At 44.7% G+C, this 13,626-nt stretch overlaps 1 protein-coding gene across 5 annotated transcripts in view; it reads right to left on the bottom strand.

Moving 5' to 3' along the window:
• Positions 1-13,626, bottom strand: part of UBR4 (ubiquitin protein ligase E3 component n-recognin 4) — a 139,352-nt gene that overhangs the window by 106,750 nt on the left and 18,976 nt on the right. For all 5 annotated transcript variants that reach the window (XM_070777901.1, XM_070777914.1, XM_070777911.1 and 2 more), the window contains exons 12-17: positions 8,160-8,259; positions 7,894-8,031; positions 7,009-7,126; positions 5,715-5,902; positions 4,092-4,251; positions 3,888-3,973 (exon numbers count right to left, since the gene is read on the bottom strand). In XM_070777901.1, coding sequence (XP_070634002.1) covers positions 3,888-3,973; positions 4,092-4,251; positions 5,715-5,902; positions 7,009-7,126; positions 7,894-8,031; positions 8,160-8,259 — 790 coding nt within the window. The remainder of the gene's footprint in view (positions 1-3,887; positions 3,974-4,091; positions 4,252-5,714; positions 5,903-7,008; positions 7,127-7,893; positions 8,032-8,159; positions 8,260-13,626) is intronic.

The raw sequence follows: 13,626 nt of genomic DNA, 5'->3' as shown, positions 1-13,626 counted from the left end.
AATCTGGAGAAACAAGTGACGCGTGAGGAAACACAATCTGAGTCGACTTAAACCCAAAGAACGTGCCACGGAGTTCTCAATATCACTCCTTTTATCCCCAAACCAACTCTCTTTCCTGATTTCCCTATTTCTATTAAGACAAGAGCATCCTGCTGGTCTCATTTGGGGTTTAAGGATTTTAAATTTGGCAGCATCTTAAATTCTTAAACTCTCCTTGTCTTTCACCTCATTCAAACAATTTCCCACGATCTCTACACTGCTAAGTCGCTTCAGTCATGTCCAACCCTGTGTGACCCCATAGATGGCAGCCCACCAGGCTGCCCCGTCCCTGGGATCCTCCAGGCAAGAACACTGGAGTGGGTTGCCATTTTCTTCTCCAATTCATGAAAGTGAAAAGTGAAAGTGAAGTTGCTCAGTCGTGTCCGACTCTTAGTGACCCCATGACTGCAGCCTACCAGGCTCCTCCATCCATGGGACTTTCCAGGCAAGAGTACTGGAGTGGAGTGCCACTGCCTTCTCCGGATCTCTACACTAGGTCCTTTAATTACCCTGTCTCCCCTTTCTCATGAAGCCACACTAACTCAAGTCATTTTTATTTCTTCAGTTCCTGTAACAGTACCTGAAACATGGATAACTTTCAATGAATACTTATAAATGAACCTAGATCACCATAGTAACAGTATTATTCAGTTATGATAATTTTACATGCAATATTAAATATAGTATTAGACAGTAACAGTAACAATACATTTTATTAACATCCCTTACAAGACACTGTGTATCTGGCAACTTAAATCAGGCATCTTGAGTAAGAGAACTTTGCACATTACTCCAAAGAAATAATATCCAAGGGAAGGGGACTCAACAGCAGACAGACTACAATGACTATCCTTCCAAGTAGTGAAATATGGGAAACAGTTTACAGTTCCATGCCTGGAGCTGGAATGAAAAATGGAGATCTGAGGGCTTCCTCTGCAGCGTCAGCAGCTATGGGCAGCCCAGCTACACATCCACACGAGGTCTGTAATTATTTTTAAAATGCTAAGAGAGCAGTATCATCACAGGAGTCTTAAGAACCCATATTCTCTAAAGAAAAATATTTCTTCCCCATTATTTGGACATAAAAGTTTAGCCAAGAAAAGTGCAAATCTATGACCTTTGAAACCTCTTGATAAAGTCAGATCTGGGCAAGGAGCTGATAATTTTGGCAATAACTTCACTGATAATTTTGGCAATAACTTCACTCTGAGAAGTTACTGCAGGCAATATCATAACTGAAGCATTTTCTGCTCTTTACCTTAAACAGGTCAATAGCTTTTCTACTCTATTTACTGATATAGTCTCTTTCCCGCTAAAAAATTTTTTCCCATGTACCAGTAAGTAAGCGTAAATAGGTTTTACAATTACCTTTTTAAACAACAAAAGAAATGCTTTAGGATTTCTCAAATAGCTTGAGATTGTGAGAATTTTTTTGTTTTGTTTTTTTGGCTGCACAATGCGGCATCTGAGTTCCCCGATCAGGGAACCCATGCCCCTTGCAGGGCAAGCGCGGAGTCCTAGCCACTGGACCAATTCCCTGTGAGAATCAATTTTTTAACTTCATGAAATAGGTTCCTGGATTTTGCCCCTTTGGGGACAAGTACAAGTCCTTAAATTGTGTTTTGATTCTGAGAAACCACTGAAATAAAAATATTTTCATTAACAACCTTAGAAGCCAGGACATGGAAGCAACCTAGATGTCCATCAGCAGATGAATGGATAAGAAAGCTATGGTACATATACACAATGGAGTATTACTCAGCCATTAAAAAGAATACATTTGAATCAGTTCTGAGGTGGATGAAACTGGAGCCTATTATACACAACGAAGTAAGCCAGAAAGAAAAACACCAATACAGTATACTAACGTGTATATATGGAATTTAGAAAGATGGTAACAGTAACCCTGTATACAAGACAGCAAAAGAGACACTGATGTATAGAACAGTCTTTTGGACTCTGTGGGAGAGGGAGAGGGTGGGATGATTTGGGAGAATGGCATTGAAACATGTATAATATCATATATGGAACGAGTTGCCAGTCCAGGTTCGATGCACGATGCTGGATGCTTGGGGCTGGTGCACTGGGACGACCCAGAGGGATGGTATGGGGAGGGAGGAGGGAGGAGGGTTCAGGATGGGGAACACATGTATTACTTGTGGTGGATTCATGTTGATATATGGCAAAACCAATACAATATTGTAAAGTTAAAAAATAAAATTCTGAGTGATAAAAAAAAAAACAACCTTAGAACTAATTATTGGAGATCTCCTAAATGAAATTCTACTGGGGCTGGTTGGGGAAAGTTGGGGGCGAATATTCAGGGGGGTCACATTAACTGAGAATCTGAATTTTTAATAAATTCCCCAGGAAACCTTATGCACACTTAAGACTGAGAAACACTAACTCTAACTATGCTAATAAAGTTATTATCAGGACATGACATTGCCAAATCTTGGGAGAGAATGTGAATCCCCATGCCCCTGGCACACTGTTGGTGAGAGCAGACCTCGGTGCCACAACACAGAGCACTGCGTTATCTGCTCAAGGTCACGGGCTCCATAGCCTGTTGATCCTACTTCAGCTTATATTCCCAAGAGACTCACTTGCAACAGGGGACACACAGGGGACACCCACAAGGACAGCAGGACACCTGGGGGTCCAGTGGCTGAGAATCCTCCTGCCGGTGCAGGGGACATGGGTTCGATCCCTGGTCCAGGAAGATCCACGTGCTGCACAGCAACTAGGCCCGCGCGCCGGGAGCGCTTGCTCCACCACAGAAGCGGTCACCATGAGCAGCCTGTGCGGCACCCAGAGCAGCCCCCACTCAGCAAGAGTCAGTGCAGCCAAAGCAATTAACCTTTTTAAAAAGAGACCATATAACACCTGGAATAACAATGGTATCTGATTGACACAACCCAAATGTTCATCAGTTGGAGCAGAAGGGACACAAATAAACTGGTGCAGTCACAAACACAGTGAAATACACACAGCAGTCAAAACAAAAGCTACAGAAATGAATTCTGATAGTAAAGGACTAAATAATGTTAAGTGGAAAATGCCTACAAAACTGCACAGAATGTGATGTCATTGCTAAAAGCAATCAAATAATTTTAAATTTTAAAATATTCCTTAAATCCAAAAGCAAATACATATATGAAACTAATGAAATGAGGAATTTAAGATTTAGGATTCCAGATATCAGCTACTTCACTGAGGAAAGAAAGCTACAAGGTTTAGAAGTCCACAATCAAGATCCTAGACTTGATTTCAGTGGTGGGTTGTCTATGGGAGCATATCATGGACCTTGATTCCATCCTTGTTCACCTCCTGGATGATACTGGCCAACACGGCCATACAGTGCTCTGAAAAGGATACACTTGCATAGTTTCAGACAAAACTGTGCCGAGAGTTTAGCATGGAAGAGGTGATAAAGTTCAACATGCTGGACGCTAGGCCTAAGAACTAAAAGAACACGCACCTCCTATAACCGGCCTCTTTTAAGACAAGCACCTTAATTTATCTCTCAGATCACTAACGGCGCTCAACATCTCCTATATTGTTGGCCGTTTCTTATTTTGTAATAAAACGCCCCCTTGTCTATTTAGTTGTCAGGAGTGGGTTTTGTAGCTTTTGCTTTTCTTTAAACTTACTAAGTGAGTTGGGGCTCAAGGACTCATATTCTTGAAATGATCTTAATTCAGGCAGAGGGACATCCTAAAGTAGTCTCTCAACACTCTTTCCAGGGAGGGGATCCCAAGACAAACTGTTCCCTAGCTACAGAAACAAGCGCAGCCTACTGAGTGCAGACGCAGAGAGCTCCCGGCTCGAACAGTCGCCTCGCGCACCTGCAGGTTAGGCGGCTGGAGGTCCGAGGTCACCAGGGAGTGGTTGAAGTGGTAGAGGGCGGCCGCGAACTCCTCATCTGACGCACCTTGAAGACACGCGGGAAAACCAATTACTCAAGCACCTGCCTGATGCAGTGCACCACCCTGCCAGCAGCCAAATGCTGCTAGAAAAACACCCGCCAGGCACATATCCTGTCTACTGACCCTTGAGCCCATCCTTGTCCACCTCCTTAATGATACTGGCCAACGTGGCCATATGGTGCTCTGAAAGAGAGACACTCAGATAGTTTCGGATAAAATTGTTCCGGGAGTTCAGCATGGAAGAGGTGATGAAGTTCAAAATGTTGGAAGCCAGGCCTAAGAACTAAAAAGAACACAAAGGTTATACCAGGTTCATAAGCCCAGAGCTCCCACAAACCCTAAATGCAAACACCAAGTAAAATATGTCCGTTGATCTCGTGAGAAAAACACAGTGACTCAGACTCAGACTTTCAATCACCGACAGTATGACTAAGTTTAATTATGACAGCCTTTCTCACGTGATTGTACCAATTACAAACAACGGTGGATCAATTTAATACAACAGACCTCACAGAGTACTGTACGAAGACAGGATTTGCAAACAGACAGACTCATTTCCTTCATTCCTCTAAGGTCCTGTATTTGTCCAGCTCTAAGATATAACTGATATATTCAATTCTGAAGCCTATATTATCACTATACACATTTGGAATGCCCAGTTCTTCACTTCTCTATTAAAATTCAGTTGGGGAATTGCCTGACGGTCCAGTGGTGAGGACTGTGCACTTTCACTGCCAAGGGCCTGGGTTGTATCCCTGGTCAGGGAACTAAGATACCATAGCTGCACTGCTAAGTCTCTTCAGTCGTGTCTGACTCTGTGTGACCCCATATACGGCAGCCCACCCGCCTCCCCCGTCCCTGGGATTCTCCAGGCAAGAACACTGGAATGGGCTGCAGTTTCCTCCTCCAATGCATGAAAGTGAAAAGTGAAAAGTGAAAATGAAGTTGCTCAGTCGTGTCCGACTCTTAGCGACCCCATGGACTGCAGCCCACCAGGCTCCTCCGTCCATGGGATTTTCCAGGCAAGAGTACTGGAGTGGGGTGCCACTGCCTTCTCCAATAAGCTGCACAGCAGTGACCAAAAGAATAGTAATAACTTAACTAGAGTGAACTGAATCAAGCTGAATTATTATGTAAATGTTTTAAATCCATATCCTTGACTACACTAAGCTGCATAAAAGCCAAGATCGTATCTGAACCGATAGGGCTTCGGGAGAGAGAATAACACGCAGTGTGCCACCCACAAATACTGGCTGCACGGATAGTTAGCAACCAATCATGACATACTGGACGTAGGCAACGGGCCCGTTAATTCTTCACAACACTCTCAGGAGGCACAACCACTCCCACACAACAGGAGACAAAACAGGCTCAGAGAAATTCAGGTTCTTGCCTGAAGTCATAAAGTCAGTAAATGCAGAAGTAGGATTCAATTCACTCCTATCTAATCCTAAACACTATGTTACTAACCCTCAATCAGAGAAACATCATCAGGAGTACAAGAGTTAATTAATGAAACGTAATCAATATACTTAAGCCCTAAGTAAAAATGTCTTTAAACATTAATGATCCACGCCGATGAATGGCAAAAACCATCACAATATTGTAAAGCAATTATCCTGCAATTAAAATAAATTAATTTCAGAAAATTAATGATTCAACATACAAAATGGTTTTATTCCAATGATCTGCTTTTCACATGCCTTCAAACCATTTCTCCTTCCCCACTCAGAAATGCACTCTTACCAACTCAGGATCTTTGCGACTGGCCAAGATGTTGCCCTTCTCGCCAGGAGCCTGCTTGCTGGGGCTCTTGACGCGAGGCGAGCTTTCCAGGGGAGGAGACGGGGGAGGAGGCGGAGGAGCCACCTTCTCTTTGCTGGGGGAGATGGTCTCTTCAAACCACTGCCCCAAGATAGGTTCACTGTCCTCATCTAACAGGGAAAGAGAAAAGTTAACAAAGTAACAGAAGTTACCCACTTTTCAAATTGTTTCTGTACACCTGCCTTGGAAAAGTGCCTGAGTCAAAAAGAATACAAGGTATCCAAATTATGGTGGAAGATACACAGTGGCCTAAACTTGTCAAAACTCATACAAAAGTACACAGCCAGCACATGGAGTGCCTTATTGTGTGTAAAGTTACACATCGACAAGACCAACAGTTTTTTAAAAGAACCCCAGGAAGGAATAGAAATCACCTCACTTTATTTTACTGGCAACAAGCCAAATGTTCTCAAGTGCAAACTTTTACTTGTCATCAATTGTAAGCTCCCAGATAAGAATCGCACTTTTTTGCACTACTAGATACACCTGGATAGAAACAATCTGATGTGGTTATTCTCTTTACTCTCTCTCCAAACCAAGGCAGGAGGGAATGTTACTAGTAATCTGGTCTAATTACTAGTTACGAATAGCCAGGAGATGCAACCAGTCCATTCTGAAGGAGATCAGCCCTGGGTGTCCTTTGGAAGGAATGATGCTAAAGCTGAAGCTCCAATACTCTGGCCACCTGATGCAAAGAACTGAGTCATTGGAAAAGACCCCAATGTTGAGAAAGTTTGAGGGTAGAAGGAGAAGGGGTCGACAGAGGGTGAGATGGCTGGATGGCATCACCGACTCGACGGACGTGAGCTTGAGTGAACTCCGGGAGCTGGTGATGCACAGGGAGGCCTGGCGTGCTGCAGTCCATGGGGTCACAGAGTCGGACACGACTGAGTGACTGAGCAGAACTGAGCTGAATGGCCTGTTACTAGGACCCAGAAAGCAGGAGGGAGTTCCCCACATGAGTCAGTGTAGAAAGAAACAAAAAACAAGTGATAAGCACCCTGATTGTGGAGGAAAAGAAACCAAAGCATCCGAGCTTTGCTGACAGTGGCTTCACTCACTCAGTCGTCAACCGCCACTTATTCCACCAGGTCACCTTTAAGGGCACATGCGGTCAAGACCCAGGCTGGGCCAGTGAGAGAAGACGGTGGCCAGGCAGCTCCTGGGGGCGTGCCCTGCCGTGCTCTGGGCCCCCGGGAGAGGGCAGGGTGCCTACCTTGGCTGCTGTCCTCCTCCGTGCTGCTGAAGTCGTCCTCGTAGTAGGTGTTGGAGTCAGTAGAGGCGCTGGCGTCGCTGCTCATGGAGCCCTTCCTCTGACGCTGCAGGACACATGCCTGGGGAAACAGCGAGGCGTCTGTAGTCAGTGACCCCAAAATGAGCCATCCTACTTCGGCCCTTTTACCACGTGAACGGTCTTCTCTGCGTCTCTTTTTTCTAAATCCAAGTGAAGTATTCCTCCTAATAGCTTCCCTTCAGGACTCTCATAGCTTTATCCTAAAACAGGAGTCTCCAACCCCCAGGATCTAAAAGCCTGATGCTCTGAGATGGAGGTGACGTAATAGTAATAGAAATAAAATGCACAGTAACTGTAACGCGCTTGAATCATCCCCAAACTAAGATCCCACCCCACCCTCAACACCAGCGCTGATCTGTGGAAAAACTGTCTTCCACAAAACAGGCCCCTGGTGACAAGAAGTCTGGGCACCACTGCTATGAAAGCACTCCAAAACCCTAACTCTGGACAAGAGCTGGAAAGGCTTCAGCACGCCAATTGTCACAAAGTGCCCAGTGCCCACCATGGGATTTTCCAGGCAAGAGTACTGGATTGCCATTTCCTTCTCCAGGGGATCTTCCCAACCCAGGGATTGAACCCAGGTCTCCCGCATTGTAGACAGACGCTTTACTGTCTGAGCCACCAGGAAAGTCCTGATAATCAACAGCTAATTCAAATCTCTGGAATCATTAAGAGCTTTCCTCATCTTCAAAACCATTACCACAAATGATACGTTTACAAAGAGTAAGGCATGCAGTCCGTCCCATTTGTTTTAAGAAGGCTACATAAGAAGACCTTACAGATTCTCAGCGGCGTGACCCCACTCACCTTTCTGTAGGACGTTGAGAGCAGTGTCAACAGCAGGTTCGTCAGTGGGACAGAGTCGATCAGCCGCTGAATCCTCTGTATGGAGGTACTCTGGGCCATGATGCTCAGGACTGCAGGGGGACCATCTGCTTCCCAACCCTGACGGTAAAGAGAGAGTTAACGTTAGGTCTCAACAGGAAGTAAGCACCCAGTCTGATGGTTCAAGCGCACGTAAGCCAGAAGAAGGGCCCGCAGCCACCGTGCTGATTCTGAGGACCAGCCCTCACCTTATGCAGAGCCTCCACTTGCAGGTCTTGAAAAAGAGATGTCAACAGCTTGACGGCATGGTTTGCCAGTATCACTGAGAGTACCCCAAAGCCCTGATGCCTACAAAGCCAAAGGGAAACACAAACTTTAAGACAACTCACAACAAATTACAATCATGGATTTTGCCATTTTGAGGCCCTTTAAGATTCTACTGACCTTTCCCCAGGGGGTGAAAAAATTGCAAAAACATAAAATCTGTATATAATTTCAGAAGTTCACTCTCCCGGAAGCCCACCTACAGACTGCCTAGGGAGCCTCTGGCTAAGAACTCCTGGACTAGAAGAAACTCTGGAATTTAAACTGTCAATTTAAAGCTACTGGGTCATGTGAAAAAGCACTGACATTTAAAAGCCATTCTTTTGGGAACTTCTCTGGTGGTACAGTGGATAAGAATCCACCTGCCAAAGCAGGGGACACGTGTTAGATCCCTGGTCCAGGAAGACCCCATATGCCGAAGGGCAGCTGAGTCTGTGTGCCACTAGTGAGCCTGTGCCCTAGAGCCCAAGCTCTGCAACAAGAGACGCCACCAATGAGGAGCCCCTGGCTGCCGCAGCCAGACGAAGCCCACGCAGCAAGGAGATCCAGCACAGCCAAAAATAAACACATAACCGAGTCTTTTTTACAAACTCATTCTTTTGAGAACAAAAGGCTAAAAAGTAGCAATTCTTACAAAATATCTGGACAGGAGAGAATAAAAACAAAGGTTTACATTAAATCTGAGTAGAACTTACTCTCTCTGTCCAAATGACCACACGACAAAGGGTCAGTATACCTAATATACAAAGAGCTCGGGTAAATCAGTGAGAAGAAAGTACAAACACCAAGGAAAAACTGGGGCAAATGACCCAGGCAGTATGGAAACGACCACAGTCACAGGAGGGCTCAGCGCAACACAAGTGAGGGCGCTGCAGGAGCCTCGCTCCTGTGAGACCAGCACGGGAAGAGCAAAGCCACCCGCCAGCAGCGAGGACGGGGAGGGCGGCACAGCGCGCCACAGCCAGGGGCGCACGGCAGAGTGCAGTTACCAAGTAAGCATGTCCTTTGTCCGCACAATTACACTTTTAGAAACTGACCCCAAGGGGACAACTAGACAAGTGCACAGAGATTTGTTTCAGAAGGATTATTAAAGTGCACTTTATCAAAACAAGCTATACGGAACAACCTAAACAAGTGTTTGAAAAGTTAATCAGTTAACTATGGCATATTTATATAATGGTATACTATCAGTCATTAAAAACACAGACCTGTAATTGTGTCACTGAAAATGTCTACAATATGTAATAAGAGTGATCCTATTTTCTTAAAGATACCTATTTAACATATGTGCACAAAAAAATGTCTGGAAGAATGTTTACCAATTTGGGTGGTAGATGATTTTTTGATGATTTCTTTTTTTTGCTTTCTCATGACTTTCTACCTACACAATGTATATACATTCCTTTTAAATCTCAGGAAACTACAACTACTTTTTATATGTTTCTTCAACTTCAAAGGATATACCTATTGGCAATCTATTCCCTTTACAATGTCAACTATAACAACAGACACTCAAAAACGACAAACCGTTGTTCTCTCTGAACATGCTTACCTCCCTACGTTGCCTAGTGTCTATGGCCTACTACCTCAATGCCTATTTCAGATCTCAGCTCAGTACACGTCCTCGGGGAAGCCTGCCTTGATATCTCTAGCCAGGTCAAATGCCCTTATTATAATATTCTCTAGACACAATCTGACATATATTTGCATGAATATCAACTTCTTCTCTCTTCAGAACGTCTATTTTGTTTCTCCACTGCAGCATTCCACAACTCATACAGAGCCTGGGACAGAAGGCAGTGAATAATTTGCTAAGGTCCACAATTCGACTTCTCCTTGAACTTGAGACGCACACACCCAAGTGCCTACCCAGCTCTCACAGGGGGCCTACCGGTCCTCTCAAAAGCAGCGTGGCCCAGACGAAATCCTTCATTTCTTCCCCTTCCTGTCACTCAATCTATTCCTAAAACTAGTGTGCCCTCTCTCAGTAAGTTACGCAATTCCAGATGCTCATGCCAGAAACTTCTGATATATTTTTCACACTCAACATTCACTTCAGTTCAGTTCAGTCGCTCAGTCATGTCCGACTCTTTGCGACCCCATGAATCGCAGCACGCCAGGCCTCCCTGTCCATCACCAACTCCCGGAGTTCACTCAGAGTCACGTCCATCGAGTCAGTGATGCCATCCAGCCATCTCATCCTCTGTCGTCCTCTTCTCCTCCTGCCCCCAATCTTTCCCAGCATCAGGGTCTTTTCAAATGAGTCAGCTCTTCGCATAAGATGGCCAAAGTATTGGAGTTTCAGCTTCAACATCAGTCTTCCAATGAACACCCAGGACTGATCTTCTTTGGGATGTACTGGTTGGATCTCCTTGCAGTCCAAGGGACTCTCAAGAGTCTTTTCCAACACCACAGTTCAAAAGCATCAATTCTTCTGCGCTCAGCTTTCTTTATAGTCCAACTCTCACATCCATATATGACCACAGGAAAAACCATAGCCTTGACTAGACAGATCTTTGAAGGCAAAGTAATGTCTCTGCTTTTCAATATGCTAACTAGGTTGGTTATAACTTTCCTTCCAAGGAGTAAGCGTCTTTTAATTTCATGGCTGCAGTCACCATCTGCACTGATTTTGGAGCCCAGAAAAATAAAGTCTGACACTGTTTCCACTGTTTCCCCATCTATTTCCCATGAAGTGATGGGACCAGATGCCATGATCTTAGTTTTCTGAATGTTGAGCTTTAAGCCAACTTTTTCACTCTCCTCTTTCACTTTCATCAAGAGGCTCTAGTTCTTCTTCAATTTCTGCCATAAGGGTGGTGTCATCTGGATATCTGAGGTTAATGATATTTCTCCCGGAAATCTTGATTCCAGCTTGTGCTTCTTCCAGTCCAGCGTTTCTCATGATGTACTCTGCATAGAAGTTAAATAAGCAGGGTGACGATATACAGCCTTGAGGTACTCCTTTTGGAACCAGTCTGTTGTTCCGTGTCCAGTTCTAACTGTTGCTTCCTGACCTGCATACAGGTTTCTCAAGAGGCAGGTCAGGTGGTCTGGTATTCCCATCTCTTTCAGAATTTTCCATAGTTTATTGTGATCCACACAGTCAAAGGCTTTGGCATGTCAATAAAGCAGAAATAGATGTTTTTCTAGAACTCTCTTGCTTTTTCCATGATCCAGCGGATGTTGGCAATTTGATCCCTGGTTCCTCTGCCTCTTCCAAAACCATCTTGAACATCAGGAAGTTCACGGTTCACGTATTGCTGAAGCCTGGCTTGGAGAATTTTGAGCATTACTTTACTAGCATGTGAGATGAGTGCAATTGTGTGGTAGTTTGAGCATTCTTTGGCATTGCCTTTCTTTGGGATTGGAATGAAAACTGACCTTTTCCAGTCCTGTGGCCACTGCTGAGTCTTCCAAATTTGCTGGCATATTGAGTACAGCACTTTCACAGCATCATCTTTCAGGATTTGAAATAGCTCAACTGCAATTCCATCACGTCCACTAGCTTTGTTCATAGTGATGCTTTCTGAGGCCCACTTGACTTCACATTCCAGGATGCCTGGCTCTAGGTGAGTGATCACACCATCGTGATTACCTGGGTCGTGAAGATCTTTTTTGTACAGTTCTGTGTATTCTTGCCATCTCTTCTTAATATCTTCTGCTTCTGTTAGGTCCATACCATTTCTGTCCTTTATCAAGCCCATCTTTGCATGAAATGTTCCCTTGGTATCTCTAATTTTCTTGAAGAGATCTCTAGTCTTTCCCATTCTGTTGTTTTCCTCTATTTCTTTGCATTGATTGCTGAGGAAGGCTTTCTTATCTCTCCTTGGTATTCTTTGGAACTCTGCATTCAGATGCTTATATCGTTCCTCTTCTCCTTTGCTTTTCGCTTCTCTTCTTTTTACAGCTATTTGTAAGACCTCCTCAGACAGCCATTTTGCTTTTTTGCATTTCTTTTCCATGGGGATGGTCTTGATCCCTGTCTCCTGCACAATGTCACGAACCTCTTTCCATAGTTCATCAGGCACTCTGTGTATCAGATCTACGCCCTTAAATCTATTTCTCACTTCCACTGTATAATAATCATAAGGGATTTGATTAAGGTCATACCTGAATGGTCTAGTGGTTTTCCCTACTTTCTTCAATTTAAGTCTGAACTTGGCAATAGGAGTTCATGATCTGAGCCACAGTCAGCTCCCGGTCTTGTTTTTGCTGACTGTATAGAACTTCTCCATCTTTGGCTGCAAAGAATATAATCAATCTGATTTCGGTGCTGACCATCTGGTGATGTCCATGTGGAGAGTCTTCTCTTGTGTTGTTGGAAAAGGGTGTCTGCTATGACCAGTGCGTTCTCTTGGCAAAACTCTATTAGCCTTTGCCCTGCTTCATTCCGTACTCCAAGGCCAAATTTGCCTGTTACTCCAGGGGTTTCTTGACTTCCTACTTTTGCATTCCAGTCCCGTATAATGAAAAGGACATCTTTTTTTGGGTGTTAGTTCTAGACGGTCTTGTAGGTCTTCACAGAACCATTCAGCTTCCACTTCTTCAGCGTTGCTGGCTGGGGCACAGACTTGGATTACTCCTATCATTTTCCAACATGACTCGTTCTCCCTGCCTTTCCCAGCACCGCCAGACTCCAAACCCCGCCTCGATTGCTCAGAGGAAGGCGTGAGCCTCCCACCTGTTCTCGCTCCCTCTTCTTGCCTTACAACCCTACATACAGACTATTCTCCACAGGGGGCTGGGTTCTCCGTCACTAACAATTCAGATCTTATCACTCCGTTCTTGCAAACCCTCTGATATCTTCAGCTTACACTTGGCCCAAGGTGATCTGGCCCTGGCAACCTCTGTGACTGGATTTTCTACCACTCTCCTCCTCAATTTCTCTGCTCTAGACACAATGACCTTGCTGATCCTTAAACATGCCAATCATACTTGCACCTTGAGACCTGAATAATTCTACCTCAAATATTTTCGAGGTTTATCTGTCACTTCACATCTACATCTTGTTTTTAGAGCCCTTTCCCGACTATGCTAACTAAACTAACAGGCCCTGACAGTCTCTAACCCCGTTCTGGCTTATTTTTCTTCCCAGCACTCATACACGATAATCGATTATAAACCTGCTGTTTGTTATAAAACTACTGTTTGCTCACTGTTGCTCCAGTTAAAGAATAAACTCCAGGGCTTCCCTGGTGACTCAGTGGTAAAGAATGTGCCTGCCAGTGCAGGAGACACGGGTTTGATTTCTGATTCAGGAAGATCCCACATGCCGGGGGGCAACTAAGCCCATGCACCACAACTCCTGAGCCTGTGCTCTGCAAAAAGAGAAGCCACAGCAATGAGAACCCTGCACACCACAGCAGCGGAGACCCAGCGCAGCCTCAG

The sequence above is a fragment of the Bos indicus genome, chromosome 2 (assembly GCF_029378745.1).
Source record: "Bos indicus isolate NIAB-ARS_2022 breed Sahiwal x Tharparkar chromosome 2, NIAB-ARS_B.indTharparkar_mat_pri_1.0, whole genome shotgun sequence".
In the NCBI taxonomy this organism is placed as follows: domain Eukaryota; kingdom Metazoa; phylum Chordata; class Mammalia; order Artiodactyla; family Bovidae; genus Bos; species Bos indicus.
Note: the sequence above shows the minus strand (reverse complement) of the source record. Positions and strands in the feature narration are given on the sequence as shown.